Source organism: Carcharhinus amblyrhynchos, chromosome 2, assembly GCF_965287045.1.
Source record: "Carcharhinus amblyrhynchos chromosome 2, sCarAmb.v2.hapA, whole genome shotgun sequence".
In the NCBI taxonomy this organism is placed as follows: Eukaryota; Metazoa; Chordata; class Chondrichthyes; order Carcharhiniformes; family Carcharhinidae; genus Carcharhinus; species Carcharhinus amblyrhynchos.
Window position 1 is genome coordinate 102620268 of NC_137325.1, and position 13072 is coordinate 102633339.

Consider the following 13072-nt stretch of genomic DNA (forward strand, 5'->3'; position numbering starts at 1 on the left):
GCAGCGTGACATAGATAGGATGCAAGACTGGGCGGAGAAGTGGCAGATGGACTTCAACGGGGATAAATGTGTAGTGGTCCATTTTGGCAGGACCAACAGGATGCAGGAGTACAATATCAAGAGTAGGAGCCTTAGCTGGGTTGAAGACCAGAAGGATCTTGGGGTCTGGGTCCATAGGACTCTTAAATCGGCCTCACAGGTGGAAGATGCGGTCAAGAAGGCATATGGTGTACTGGCCTTCATTAATCAAGGGATTGAGTTTAGGAGTTGGGAGGTAATGCTGCAACTTTATAGGACCCTTGTCAGACCCCACGGAGTACTGTGCGCAGTTCTAGTCGCCTCACTACAGGAAGGATGTGGAAGCTATTGAGAGGGTGCAGAGGAGATTTACAAGGATGTTGCCTGGATTGGGAGGCACGCCTTATGAAGATAGGTTGAGGGAGCTAGATCTCTTCTCCCTGGAGATATGAAGGTTGAGAGGCGACCTGATAGAGGTTTATAAAATGTTGAGAGGAAAAGATAGGGTGGATTCTCGGAGGCTCTTTCCCAGGGCTGAAATGGCCGCTATGAGAGAACACAGGTATAAGGTGCTGGGAAGCAAGTACAGAGATGTTAGGGGAAAGTTTTTCACTCAGAGGGTGGTGAGTGAGTGGAATCGGATGCCATCAGTGGTGGTACAGGCCAACTCACTGGGGTCTTTTAAAAGACTTCTGGATGAGTATATGGGATCTAATGGCATTGGAAGTTACAGATAGTTCTATGGCTTGGTAGGTATAGATGTGATCGGTGCAACTTGTGGGCCGAAGGGCCTGTTCGTGCTGTAGTGTTATGTTCTATAACTAGGATTGGCATCTAAACTAGGAATTATCTAAACCTCATGGCAACTAGAAGGCAATTACCTCTACACATGTTTTCATCCCTGAGGCAGCAGCATAGTGCAAAGGTGTGAACTTTTTGTTATCAGTGGCATTGCTTTCAGCCTTCTCGAACTCGCCTCGATCCAGTCTTGCACCCTTCCACTTGAGAATCAATTGAAGACATTCAGCTCTCTTGCCATCATCTTCATTGGGTCGTGCAAGGCGCGGCTGTAGGGCTGCTTCAGGTAGCATGATATGCGGTCCCATACACAATAAATGCAAAGCAGTCTCATTATGCACATTCCGCTTGTTTGGGTTCCCATCTTTAACATAAAGGAATATTCTGTTTGACAGAAGAGAACTGACTTTAAAAATCAAGTAAATATTCACCTATACACAACAATTTCTATTATTACCAATCTAACAACAATAGCTTTGCTCAAACCTTCTGCTGTATCGTATAAAAGCACGTAGCTATGATCATTGTGCAGGAACAGCAGATTTCATAGGAAAATTAGCTTGGGGAAAATCATTTTATCTTAAAACTTCAAAGTGGTCTCCAATTGATAGATTCTTTTTCAGCTGCTATATTTGATCCTGCAACAACTCAATGTAAATATAAAGGGATTCCAAGATATTTTTGAGCTGGAGCAAAATTCCAGGTTTGCAAGAGCATTATCATCTTAATTGTTGAAATGTATCACGAATGGTACATCAAACTTGTTAAAAAGTAAACAAAGGCCTGAATTCTATAGCCAGCAGTGAAGTGATAGCATTCAGTGTTGGCCTTGAAGAAAACAGCCCTCAAATATCTATCAACCTCTATGGAGTGGATTTCCTCTTTCCCATTGATAGCAAGTCAAAGCGATTGTCAGACGTCAGCAATAGAGATGCCACTAAGCAGACAAAGCAAACAATTACATTGAATATCACGAATAACCAACCAGGAAGTAAAATGCACTGAGTGATCATTCTTCATTTCTGATGAATGTTTTACAGACAGCAAGAAAAGTTATTTGGACCTACATATGGAATTAAAATAGAAGCTGAAATATCATCAGCAAAATTAAAAAATACACTATTGTATTATAAATGGCATAGTTTGACATTTCACAAGTGTCATATTTGCTTTTCAGGGCTAGTGACGCCATCCAACACAAATTATGAACTTTTAAAAACACAGTTACATCTCATCGAACAAGGTAAACTTTTTCCAAATGTTTTCATAGCGAGACTAATCATATTCAAGGCAAGTTCTAGTCAGTTCAGTGAATTCCATTTGATTGCAGAAGGACATGAACAGTACACCCACTAGAAAATCCAGCAACTTCTGGATTTCTATGTTTAACTGCTTCTGTTTGGACTCCAGGAGTTGCTGCCACATAAAAACTGTGAACACCTACAACTTCAAAATCTGGGCCAAAATGTTATGTTACTTCACATTAAATAGATTTCTAGATAATGTTGTTCATTTTCTGCAAGCGGAAAAAATAATATAACAGTAGATAAACATTGGACAACTTAAGGACTAAAAAAACCAAGTCAAATGCATTTCCTTACAAAATTACAACCGACGAAAGTACCTAAATAAATTTTTTCAAGTACAGCTTAATTGATTACCCAGCTAATTTTGCCAAATTTCCATCCATTAAGTGCAAGACAGTGACAAATAGTGTTTCATTAATCCACGTGCTTGTTGGAATTAATGTCTGTTCTATAGCCCAGGTATTATTTTGCTGGAAGTTTTCTGTAGGCTCAACATAGTTCCTAGTTGGCTTGAGGTCACAGTACAAATTTCAGATCGATTAAGCACCAACTGGTAATAAATCTGTAGTGTTACCAAGGTACAATAGAGGTGGTTGAACACCAGCCTGAAAATGGTATACAATGCATGATACACAGCTCAGGTTGAAGCCTCAGAGGTTTTGTACATTGAGGCTAAATATGCATTGTTCAACAGCTAATGAAAAATGGTTCTATTCCTTAACAGTACCGATATCTTTGTTTCTTTTGCTTGAAAAAATGCCTCAAGATCAATCAACATTTCAAGACTGCCAGCACAAATGTTTCCTTCAATTCTCATACTTGCTCAACATCAGCTCCAAAGTTATCTTTTTCTGCTGATTAGACAGCTGCCAGCAAGAGTCATAGTCAAAACACCAATGAGGTCAGGTCACCAGCTGCTCCTTGCTGAAACAACAGGCTGGCAGGAGTTATGATTGAAACATAATAATAGCTTATTGCTCTAATGCAAGTCATAGAAATAACAGTTAAAGAATAACAATGACTAAATCAAGCTATGAAATGTCAATACAGCATTTTTAATATAGTGGCAAAGAGGAACCAAATACTTTCCTTTCTCAAAAGATCCTTTTTTCTCCACATCTAAAAAAAAAGACGGTCAGAGGAAAGGATGACAATAGGGGAAGAAAAATGAGAAGTCATGGAAGCAAGTATTGAGAAGATGGCCCTGCAGCAGACGAATTGATGAGCTCTTTTCATGTGACATGGGTTTCCTCAAAAATCTAAAGTGACCAGTCTTCAATATGGGCAAGTAATAAAGAGCAAAACCATTAAAAAACAAAGAATACATAAACTTCAATTTTTAACACCACTGACTTTCACTATATGTGCAAAACATGTGTGCAAAACATTTTTTAGGAATGATGGATCCATAAGATATGAAAAAGGATCAGGTTCCCTCCAAAAAGACGAAATGCCTGTTTTCTGATTTAGGCTGTTCTTCTTTAGGCTTCAAAAATAAATGTTACAGGTAGTCCTTGATTTAACAACGTTTGAGTTACGACGAATGGCACTTGGGACATTTTTAAATTTACACTTTCAGTTTCACAACATACCAGTGAACAGTTGGTCATCACCAACTGTTACTAGCTCCTTTATGTTCCACTTTCTGCAACATCAGAAAGGGCAAATCGCTTCTCAGATAAAGACTTCTTTATCTGAGAAGAGCAACTATTTAAAACTGACTCAGCGTAACTTGGTGAGTAGATGCCTGTATTACTACTAAGTTGTTAACACTCACTGTCAACTGGTTTTCTTTCTAAAACATAAAACAAAGGGTGATTCTATACCTCTGTTCATGGCGTAGTGGCCACATATTGATAGAAAGGGAATAATACTTTTCAGTGAAACTAGGGTTCAGGAACCAATTCTACATTCTTCACAATTTGTAATATTGTTCCTATGGAAAATCGTATCCAATTTATGATGTTTCACTTACAACGTGTGATTTTCAGGAACCAATTGTGTCGTAATCCTGAGGACTGCCTGCAGTTAAAACATTAACATGTCAAGCTGCAAAGGTTTAATGGCTTTTAATTTAATATACTTACTCAATTAAAATAATTGTGGCTGCCAAATATATAAATATACTTGCTCGTCCAATTATTTTGTCCATTAGACTCATTGGACCAAAAAATGAACACTTCATGAAAGAAGCTGCACAAGTTATTTTTGATTTGTGTGGCTCAGATGCTGATTATCATAATCAGCTGAGTCATCGAGCGACCATGCCTCACATTTGTAGAGCATTGCCTTCATCCATTTCCAGGAGGTGGTCTTAAGCTTGTTGAAAATTCCACTTGTAACTCCAAAAAGATCACAAAACCATTAATTCCCATTTTTAAAAAAATCCACAGTGCTCCAAATGCATTATGTAATAATTCCAAGGATTACGTGCCTTCACTGTTCTATCTAGGGTCCACTTCACATGCTGATTACTACATAGAGAAAAACTTCCTGCTTTTCTCCTAAATTTGCTGCTCCCATTGTTACATTTGGAGTCCCCCAAATATGGATCCCATACCCTACATTTCTCATCTAATTGTACCCCCAGCATAATAAAGCTGGATTCCACATGCACGTTGGTGACACTCGCCAATACCAACAGTTACCTTGAAAATTTAGACTATTCCAATGCCCTGCCTTTCATTCGCCATAAGCTTGAGCTCACCCAAAACTGTTGTCAGAAACTTAACTCGCACCAAGTCCTGCTCAAATCACCCTTGGGCTAATTGATCTTTATTGTTTCTTGGTTGGCATCACCTCAATTTGAAATTTTCAACCTCATGATTCAAGTTGCTCCACAGCGTCACTTTTCCACACACCTGCAGCTTTCTCCAGCTCTACACTCTCCAACTCAGTCTCTTCTGCATCCCTGATTTTAATCATTTCACTTCGGTGGCCATGTTTCAGTTGCTTAGGCTCCAAGGTCTGGAATTCTCTCCTTAAACTGTTCTATCCATGATCTCCATCTTTAAGTCAGTCCTTAAATTTCCTACTCTTTGACCAAGCTTTAAATCATCTTTCCGAATGTCTTTCTGGCTGGTTACCAAATTTTGTTTGATAATTCCTCTCGGAAGTGCTACATTTTATTAGGTTAAAAGTGTTTATATAAAAGGCAAGTTGTTACTTCACTGTGACCCCTTGTAACTGTACAATTTAAAGCACTCTTCCAGATTAGACTTTCACACATATTTAAATTTTCTTGGTTTCTGTGCTAAGTGACATTGCAAATGATTGCCTCTCAAAGCGGCTCTCATCATGCTTCGCACAAGGAAAACTTATACTCGATCATCTGTTCTCTAAGTGATTGCCTCATCTCTTAGCCTCTTCCTTTCTTTTACTAAGTCTTCGATCATACTGTCCATTCCCAAATTGGTGCCATTTTTCCTGCAACCCAAAATTGGAATCTCTTCACTCTGGTTCATCCCTGCCAAAGTTTTAATTAGTCACAAATCATATCAAATTCCTCTTTAACCACAGGGGAGGTGGCAGAGGACTGAAGAACAGCAAATGTAGTTCCGCTATTTAGTAAGTATTGTAGAGATAAGCCAAGGAACTACAGACCAGTGAGTCTCACATCAGCGATAGGAAAACTGTTGGAGAGAATTCTGAAGGAGAGCATCTACCTCCACTTGTAGAGGCAAAGCTTGATCGGCACAGTATGGTTTCATCAAAGGGAGGTTATGCCTAGCAAATTTGACTGAATTTTTTAAAGAGATTATCAGGTATGCAGATGAGGGTGGTGCAGTTGATGTAGTTTACATGGATTTCACAAAGCCTTTGACAAGGTCCCACACGAGACTTATAAAAAGAAGGCAAATGCACATGGGTTACAGGATAATTTGGTAAAGTGGATTCAAAATTGGTCCAGTTGTAACAGACATGGTGAGGTGACGATACAAGGCTGCCTTTGTAACTGGAAGCCAGTACCCAGTGGCGTACTACATGGATCTGTTCCGAGTCGCCTATTACCTGTAATTTACATGAATGACATAGGTGACTACATGCGGGGTAGGATTAACAAGTTTGCGGATGACACAAAAATTGACTGGGTGGTCTTGGCTACAAGGAGATATAGGCGGGATGGTCAAATGGGCAGAAAAGTGGTAGATGGAATTTAACACTGAAAAGTGAGAGATGATTCACCTGGGAAGGACTAATTTGACAAGTAAGTATTCAATGAATGGCATGACACTAGGAAGTTCTGTGGAACAAAGGGACCTTGGCATGTTTGTCTGTAAGTCTCTGAAGGCAGAAGGGCATGTTAATATGGAGGTGAAAAGGGCATATGGGACATTTGCCTTTATTAATTGAGGCACAGATTACAAAAGCAGGGAGGTCATGTTAGAGTTGCATAGAACTTTGGTGAGGCCACAGCTAGAGTACTGTGCACATTAAAAGGAGGATATAATTACACTGGTAGGGATGCAGAGGAGATTCACCAGGATGCTGCTCGGGATGGAACATTTAAGTTGTGAAGAGAGGTTGGATAGGCTTGGGTTGTTTTTGTTGGAGCAGGAAAGACTGAGGGACAACCTGATCGAGTGCAGAGTGGATAAGGAACAGCTACTTCCCCCCAAATTAAGGGTCCATCATGAGGGGACATAGATCCAAGGGGTTATGAGGAAAAATAATGGGCTCCTGGATGGCTGGTAGAAGCCAGTTGCCTCACATCCTTTAAAAAGGACTGGTAAATTAGGTGGGAGCTCAGATGTTTCTCTGGCGTTTGTGTAGATCCCATGGACTGAAGGACCTCTTCTGCACCGTAAGGTTCTATGATATTCCCTACGACTGTGCCAATGTTGTTTATCCCTCCACCTTTTCAACTTTCCTAGAACCTCGATAGTCGACAACACTATTCTCCTTGGTGTTCCAACTCTTTTCTACCGTTACTTATGCAGCTGTAGCCAAACAAATTTCAACAATGGGTTCTCTTCTCACATCTATTATCTGGAGTCTTCCAAAAGTCTACAGTTAGCCTCAATTTTTGTCTTTTTATTCCTCTGGATGTTTTTTGACTGTAAATGCACTAAATAAATTACATCAGTTGACATTCTTATATCAGATGAAGTATTCAACAACTTTATTTTCAGATTACTGATTCATTTAGCATTTAATTTCACCTGAACAGTATTTTTTTAATACTCCTAAACTATATATTTCTAGCCTTAATACTGCATACTAAGTAATTTAGTATGTAAAATGGGTTGCTTATAAGTGTATGATACATTAAAACTGCTAATGCAATTAATTTAAGAACTATTAAACAACACACTAATTCTTGACACAAATGTTGCCAGAGAAGTAAATGGTTTCAGTTTGGTGGGATAGTAAAATAAAGACCTTATTTTTCAATGTGCTCTTCCCTCACTCCTGCTTCTCCAGAAGATATTGTACAACTACTGTCAATCACAACTACAAGGATTCATGAACTTCATGGGCACTATTCCAATTTGCCAACAGCAAAAATCAAAGTAAAGTAGGAACCAGAGAAGCCACAGTGCTGCAGGTGGCTTCATAAATTGAAGCAGTGAAATTAATAATCGCACTGCCATAAACAAAGGAACAATTGTGATTGCCTGATGCACCAGATTCAACAGCTATGGCGCCCTAATAAAAATCAGTAACAAGTAGATAACAGTTTCAAAGAATGATTAGCTTTACTGCCAAATAATCTCACACAACCATACAAATGAGAAAGACTCATGACCCTCAAGTGAAAAAAATTCTCATGTCTTAAACACACAACTCCATATTTTTTAAAACAGTGACCCCACAGGGGAAATCATCCTCCCACACCCACCCTGTCAAGAACCCAGAGGATCTTATATGTTTCAATCAAGTTGTCTTTCACTCTTTTAAACTCCAGCTAGACCCGTTCTCAAACTACAACACCTCCTCCTCTTCCCAGCAGGGAGGTGCAGAAAATTCCACTCAATTTTTACATAGCTGTTCCAGTTCAGTTCCTGACCAATGTTAACTCCCAGAATATTGATAGTGGGGAATTCAGTGATGATAATGCCAAGGGGTAAAGTTAGATTCTTTTGTTGGAGACGGTCACTGCCTGGCATTGTGTGATGTAAATGTTACTCACCACTTGTCAGTCCAAGCCTGCATTTTGGCCAGGTCTTGATGCACTTGGACATGAACTGCTTTATTATCTGACTTTGCAATCATCTGTGAACATCACCACTTCTGACCTTATGATGGAATGAAAGTCTTTGATAAGCGACTGAAGATGGTTGGGTCGAGGACACTATCCTGAGGAATGTCTGCAATGATGTCCTGAACCTGAGATAATTGACCTCCAATGACAACCATCACCTTCTTCTCTGTTCGATATGACAATAACTGTCCCCACCCCCTGCTTCTTGAAGCTGAACTATCAAATGCACTCTCCCCCATCCCATCCCCCCCTCCCTCAGCTCCTTGATGCCAAACTGTCAAATGCACCTTTCCTCCCACCACTTCCTGCTTCTTGATGCAAAACTGTCAAATGCACCCCTCTTGCCTTGGGGAATCACTTCCATCTCATTTCTGGAATTTAGCATTTTTGTCTCTGTTCAAATTAAGACTATAATGACTGACTCTAGTGGAACCCAAATTGAGCATCTGTGAGCAGGCTATTGCTTTGCAATTCAAATAGCACTGTTCATTTAATATCGCTGCTGATGATCTCTCCATCACTTTACTGATGATTGAGAAAAGACTGAGTGGCTGTGATTGGCTGGGTTCGAGCAGAACATATCCAGGCAATTTTGTACATTGCTGGGTAGATGCCAGTGTTGCAGCTGTGTTGGAACAGCTTGGCTTGGAGCATGGTAAGTTTTGGAACACGTCTTTCAGTACTATTGCCAGGATATTGTCAGGCCCTATAGTCTTTGCAGTATCCAGTGTACTCAGCTATTTCTTGAAATCATATGGAGTGAATTAAATTGGCTAATGGCCAAAATGGATCATTCACTCAGCAGTGCTGGCTGAAAATTGTTGCACATGCTTTAGCCTCATCTTTTGCATTGATATGCTGTGCTCCTCCATCATAGAGAATGCGGATATTTGTGGAGCCTTCTCATCCAGTAAACTGTTTCATTGTCAATTATCATTCATGACTGCAAATCTTAAATCTGATGGTTTTGGAATTGCTTATCTCCGTCTATCACTTGACCACAAGATGTAGGTGCTGAAATAGGTCACTCACCCATCAAGTCACCTATGCCTTTCAATATCATGACTGATCTGATACAATAATCCTCAACTCCACTTTCCCACCTTGCTGCTCAAGATGCTTGGCACACAAATGTGCTCTGTCGTCTCAGCAGATTGACATCTTATTTCTAGGTATGCCAGGTGCTGCTCTTGACATGTCCTCCTGCACTCTTCATTGAAAGAGGGTTGATCTCCTCCCTGGCTTGGTGATGCCGGGTCATGAGTTAACAGATTGTGGTTCAGTACGTTTCTGCTGCTGCTGATGGACCACAGTGCTTCATGGATGCCCACCTCGAGTTGCTAGATCTGTTCGAAATCTACACCATTTAGCACAGTGGTAGTGCCACACATGACACACAGTATCCTCAAATGTGGCAGACATGTCAGAATGAGGTCAAATGTTTTGTCCCCTTGTTAGTTCCCTCACCAGTTGCCACAGACCCACTTTAGCAGATACGTCCTTTAGAACTTGGCCACCTTGGTCCGCGGTAGTGCTTCTGAGCCACTGCTCGACTAGTCTGTAAGACAGCTCTCAATTTTGGCACAAGCCTTCAGATATTAGTAAGGAAAACTTTGTAAGGTCGGCAGGGCTGGTTTTGCTGTTATCATTTCCGGTTGATGCTGGGTGGTCCCTCAGGTTTTCTTTGAAATTGACTTTGTAGTTGTGTGATTCAACTGAATGACTTGCTCGGTCATTTCAGAGGGTATTTAAGAGTTAACCACATTGCTGTGGGTCTGCAGTCACATGTAGGCCAGACCAAGTAAGGATGGCAGATATATTTCCTTAAAAAAGGACATTCGTGAACCTGATGGGCTTTTTAAAATGACTATGTTTTCATTATTAGACTTTTAGTTCCAGATTTTTACTGAATTCAAATTCCACCATCTCCGTGGTGTCATTTGTATCCCGGTCCCAAGAGCATTAGCCTGGATTACACATCAGTGACGATACCATAATGTCAGTGATTACCCAGGTGATTGTAATTCCCTTGTGATCCTCTCTCCCTTTCATTTCCTGATTTCACTTAATACCAAAAGAGATCAGTATAATCCGATTCCCTTGACACTATCTGCATTGAACAACTGGCCATCCACTTGGCTTCTACATTAGTTGATTTTGTTACAAATTGCTGGCCCGCTCCTGCTTCTCTTTCTTTCATATCTGCCATCATCTTTCTCCTCAAGCAAAAATAACTCTTTGAAAACAATCTCCAAGCTTCCTTTCCATTCCACAGTCCTTGAACAAATCACTTTGTCTTATTCCATGTTTGAATCCCTCTAATCAGATTTCTGTCATGCCAATGCATCAAAACACCATATACAGTCATAAATGACATCTCATGGGTTATGTTCACATGTGACAAAGATAAACTATCCCTCCTTAGCCTTATCAACCAATCTTTAACTTTTGAGATGACTAACTGCAGCAGGGGTCAGCAATCATTGGCATGTGTGCCAAAGGTGGATTGTGAGATGATTGTGAGTGGCACTCACCCTACTAGTCCAATGAATAGCACAAAAGGTTCTAATACTTTGTCATTTCCTTATCCTGAGAAGGCATGTTACATTGATAAAGATGTATAGCATTTAAATAGTAAATTTTTTTTATTCATTGCTTTGATATTTTAAGTCCTAATTTGCTGCTTACATCAGTATCACATAACGTGGAACAGTGCATTAGCTGTCTCTTCATTTCAGCCTTCTTGAACAAACAAATTTGGATTTATTCAAAAGAACATGTGTGCTGTATATTCTTTCTGTTGTGAAAGTGCTGTTTGTTGTACATCAAGCATTCAACAACATTTTCAAATTAAGCACAAGAAAACTTTTCCTGATGAAGCGGAATTATGGGCAAAGTTTAGAGGTCTGCGGCAGCACTTGAAGCTACTGAGGGAGATCACGGTGCCCCTATTCTGATCTGCGGGGTGTCCCCATCAGAGAAATTTAACTGTTGAAGAAAATTGCATTTGTAATGTTTTCAGCATTTGGATCCAGATATTTGCATAAACAGGTAGTTGCACACAGTAAGTCAGTCTTCTGGCCTCTAGAGCAATTAACAACTGATCATCTAGAAGTCAGTGTGCAGCTTAAAATATCCTAATACATGCTTGACATTGGAAAACTCAGCAAGGAACAGCAATGACAAGATTCCACTAAACTGCTAAGATCTGAATTTTAATTTTAAATGAAGCTCAAGCATTAAAAACCTTAGTTACTTTATCTGTAGAGACTGTATAAATTTTAGGATGCATTACTTGCACACAAAATCTTAAATTAGAGTGAACAAGTGAAGGTGCACGCCATTTCTCAAAAGTTGCCAATCTCGGGTCTACACCGTCATCCTTTAACACTGCTCCACTTTCGAGCCAATTCTAATAAAGTGCTATTTTTAATGGTTCACACGCATGGATGAGTAATGACATAGGCTGTGAAGAGATCAAATTTGGAAAGGAAGTTAAACCCCGAAATGTATCCACAAGATGTGTTGAGCACCTATACGTAGTACTGATTCAAAACCATTTTACAAAAATTTAATTCTCTCCATCATCAGTTTTATATTCAACTGTATTGCAAGAGATTCTAGCAATCCTTTTACAGATTTTTAACCATCAAAACATAGCCCTTAGATTGAGGTAATTCAATAAATTCCATTGCATAATTTGACAAACATACAACATATTCAGTTAGGGCCACTTGGACAAAGCAATCACTAGAGAGCAGAACTACAAAAGTGACAAATTAAAGTAATGAACATCTTAAACCTTCAAACACAAACTAAGGAATTCAGGTTGAATACTCACAGCAGCAACTTGCTCATAGCATGTCTGGCAGCATAATGCAGGGGTGTATTATGTTGATAAGGCTCTCCATAAGAGGTATTTGGATCTAGAGACTCCTTGAACTGAGGATTGCTCTCATACAACTGGTAGGCCAAAGATTCATCGCCATTTATGAGCGCCTTGCGAAATTTAGTTGTGGTATTCCCCATATTTGATTGGCAATTGTTGGCACTTTCAGCTTTAGCCACTTGACATGCTGATTTCCAAGAGCATGCTTCACATCCTACAGAAAAGAACAGATTTCAAGCTGATGCACCTGTCAAGTAGCAATGCCTTTACATTTCCATACAAATTATTCACAACAATGCAACAATCAGTGAGTTTAGCAACCAAGTGCTAAAGTACTTGTAGCTTCCATTCTCAATAATCAGTTCAAGTGACTTACTTGTGCTAAGTATAGCTAGTTATAATAAGAAGTATATATTCTCAAGCTTACTATTTCTCTTGATAAAATAGCCATTACTAATTTCTTTGAAGCAAATTAAAATATTAGTTCAAGAATTTTTCAGAGGTTACTCCAGAGACTTCTGAGCCTTCAACTTTGTTATTCAATCCCGTTTCCCATCACACCATTATACAAGGTTATAGTTAATGGATGGGCAGCCACTTACAAGCAAAATGACTCAATTGCCTTTTAAGCCCAATTTCCTGATTTAGAATTCCCCGACAGTGAGCTGTATTTCACTGGAAGTGGACTGTACTCATGCTTCAAAAGCCTCAATCATGAAGACCAGTAACTTCTGCACAGTAGCACAATGGTTAGCACTGCTGCTTCACAGCTCCAGGGACCTGGGTTCAATTCCTGGCTTGGGTCACTGAATGAGTCATTCTCTTAGTGTCTGCGTGGGTCTCCTTCAGGTGCTC

The 13072-nt window shown here is 39.8% G+C and overlaps 1 protein-coding gene across 6 annotated transcripts in view; it reads right to left on the minus strand.

Moving 5' to 3' along the window:
- The window catches only part of ankib1a (ankyrin repeat and IBR domain containing 1a), a 99849-nt gene that overhangs the window by 70212 nt on the left and 16565 nt on the right, over window positions 1-13072 (minus strand). For 3 of the 6 annotated variants that reach the window (XM_080210089.1, XM_080210098.1, XM_080210081.1), the window contains exons 2-3: window positions 12170-12431; window positions 900-1200 (exon numbers count right to left, since the gene is read on the minus strand). In XM_080210089.1, coding sequence (XP_080066215.1) covers window positions 900-1200; window positions 12170-12357 — 489 coding nt within the window. In that variant the 5' untranslated portion in view covers window positions 12358-12431. Of the gene's footprint in view, window positions 1-899; window positions 1201-2942; window positions 3061-4098; window positions 4146-12169; window positions 12432-13072 lie in introns of those variants that run through there. The other 3 variants (XM_080210115.1, XM_080210106.1, XM_080210124.1) reach the window with 3 other exon arrangements.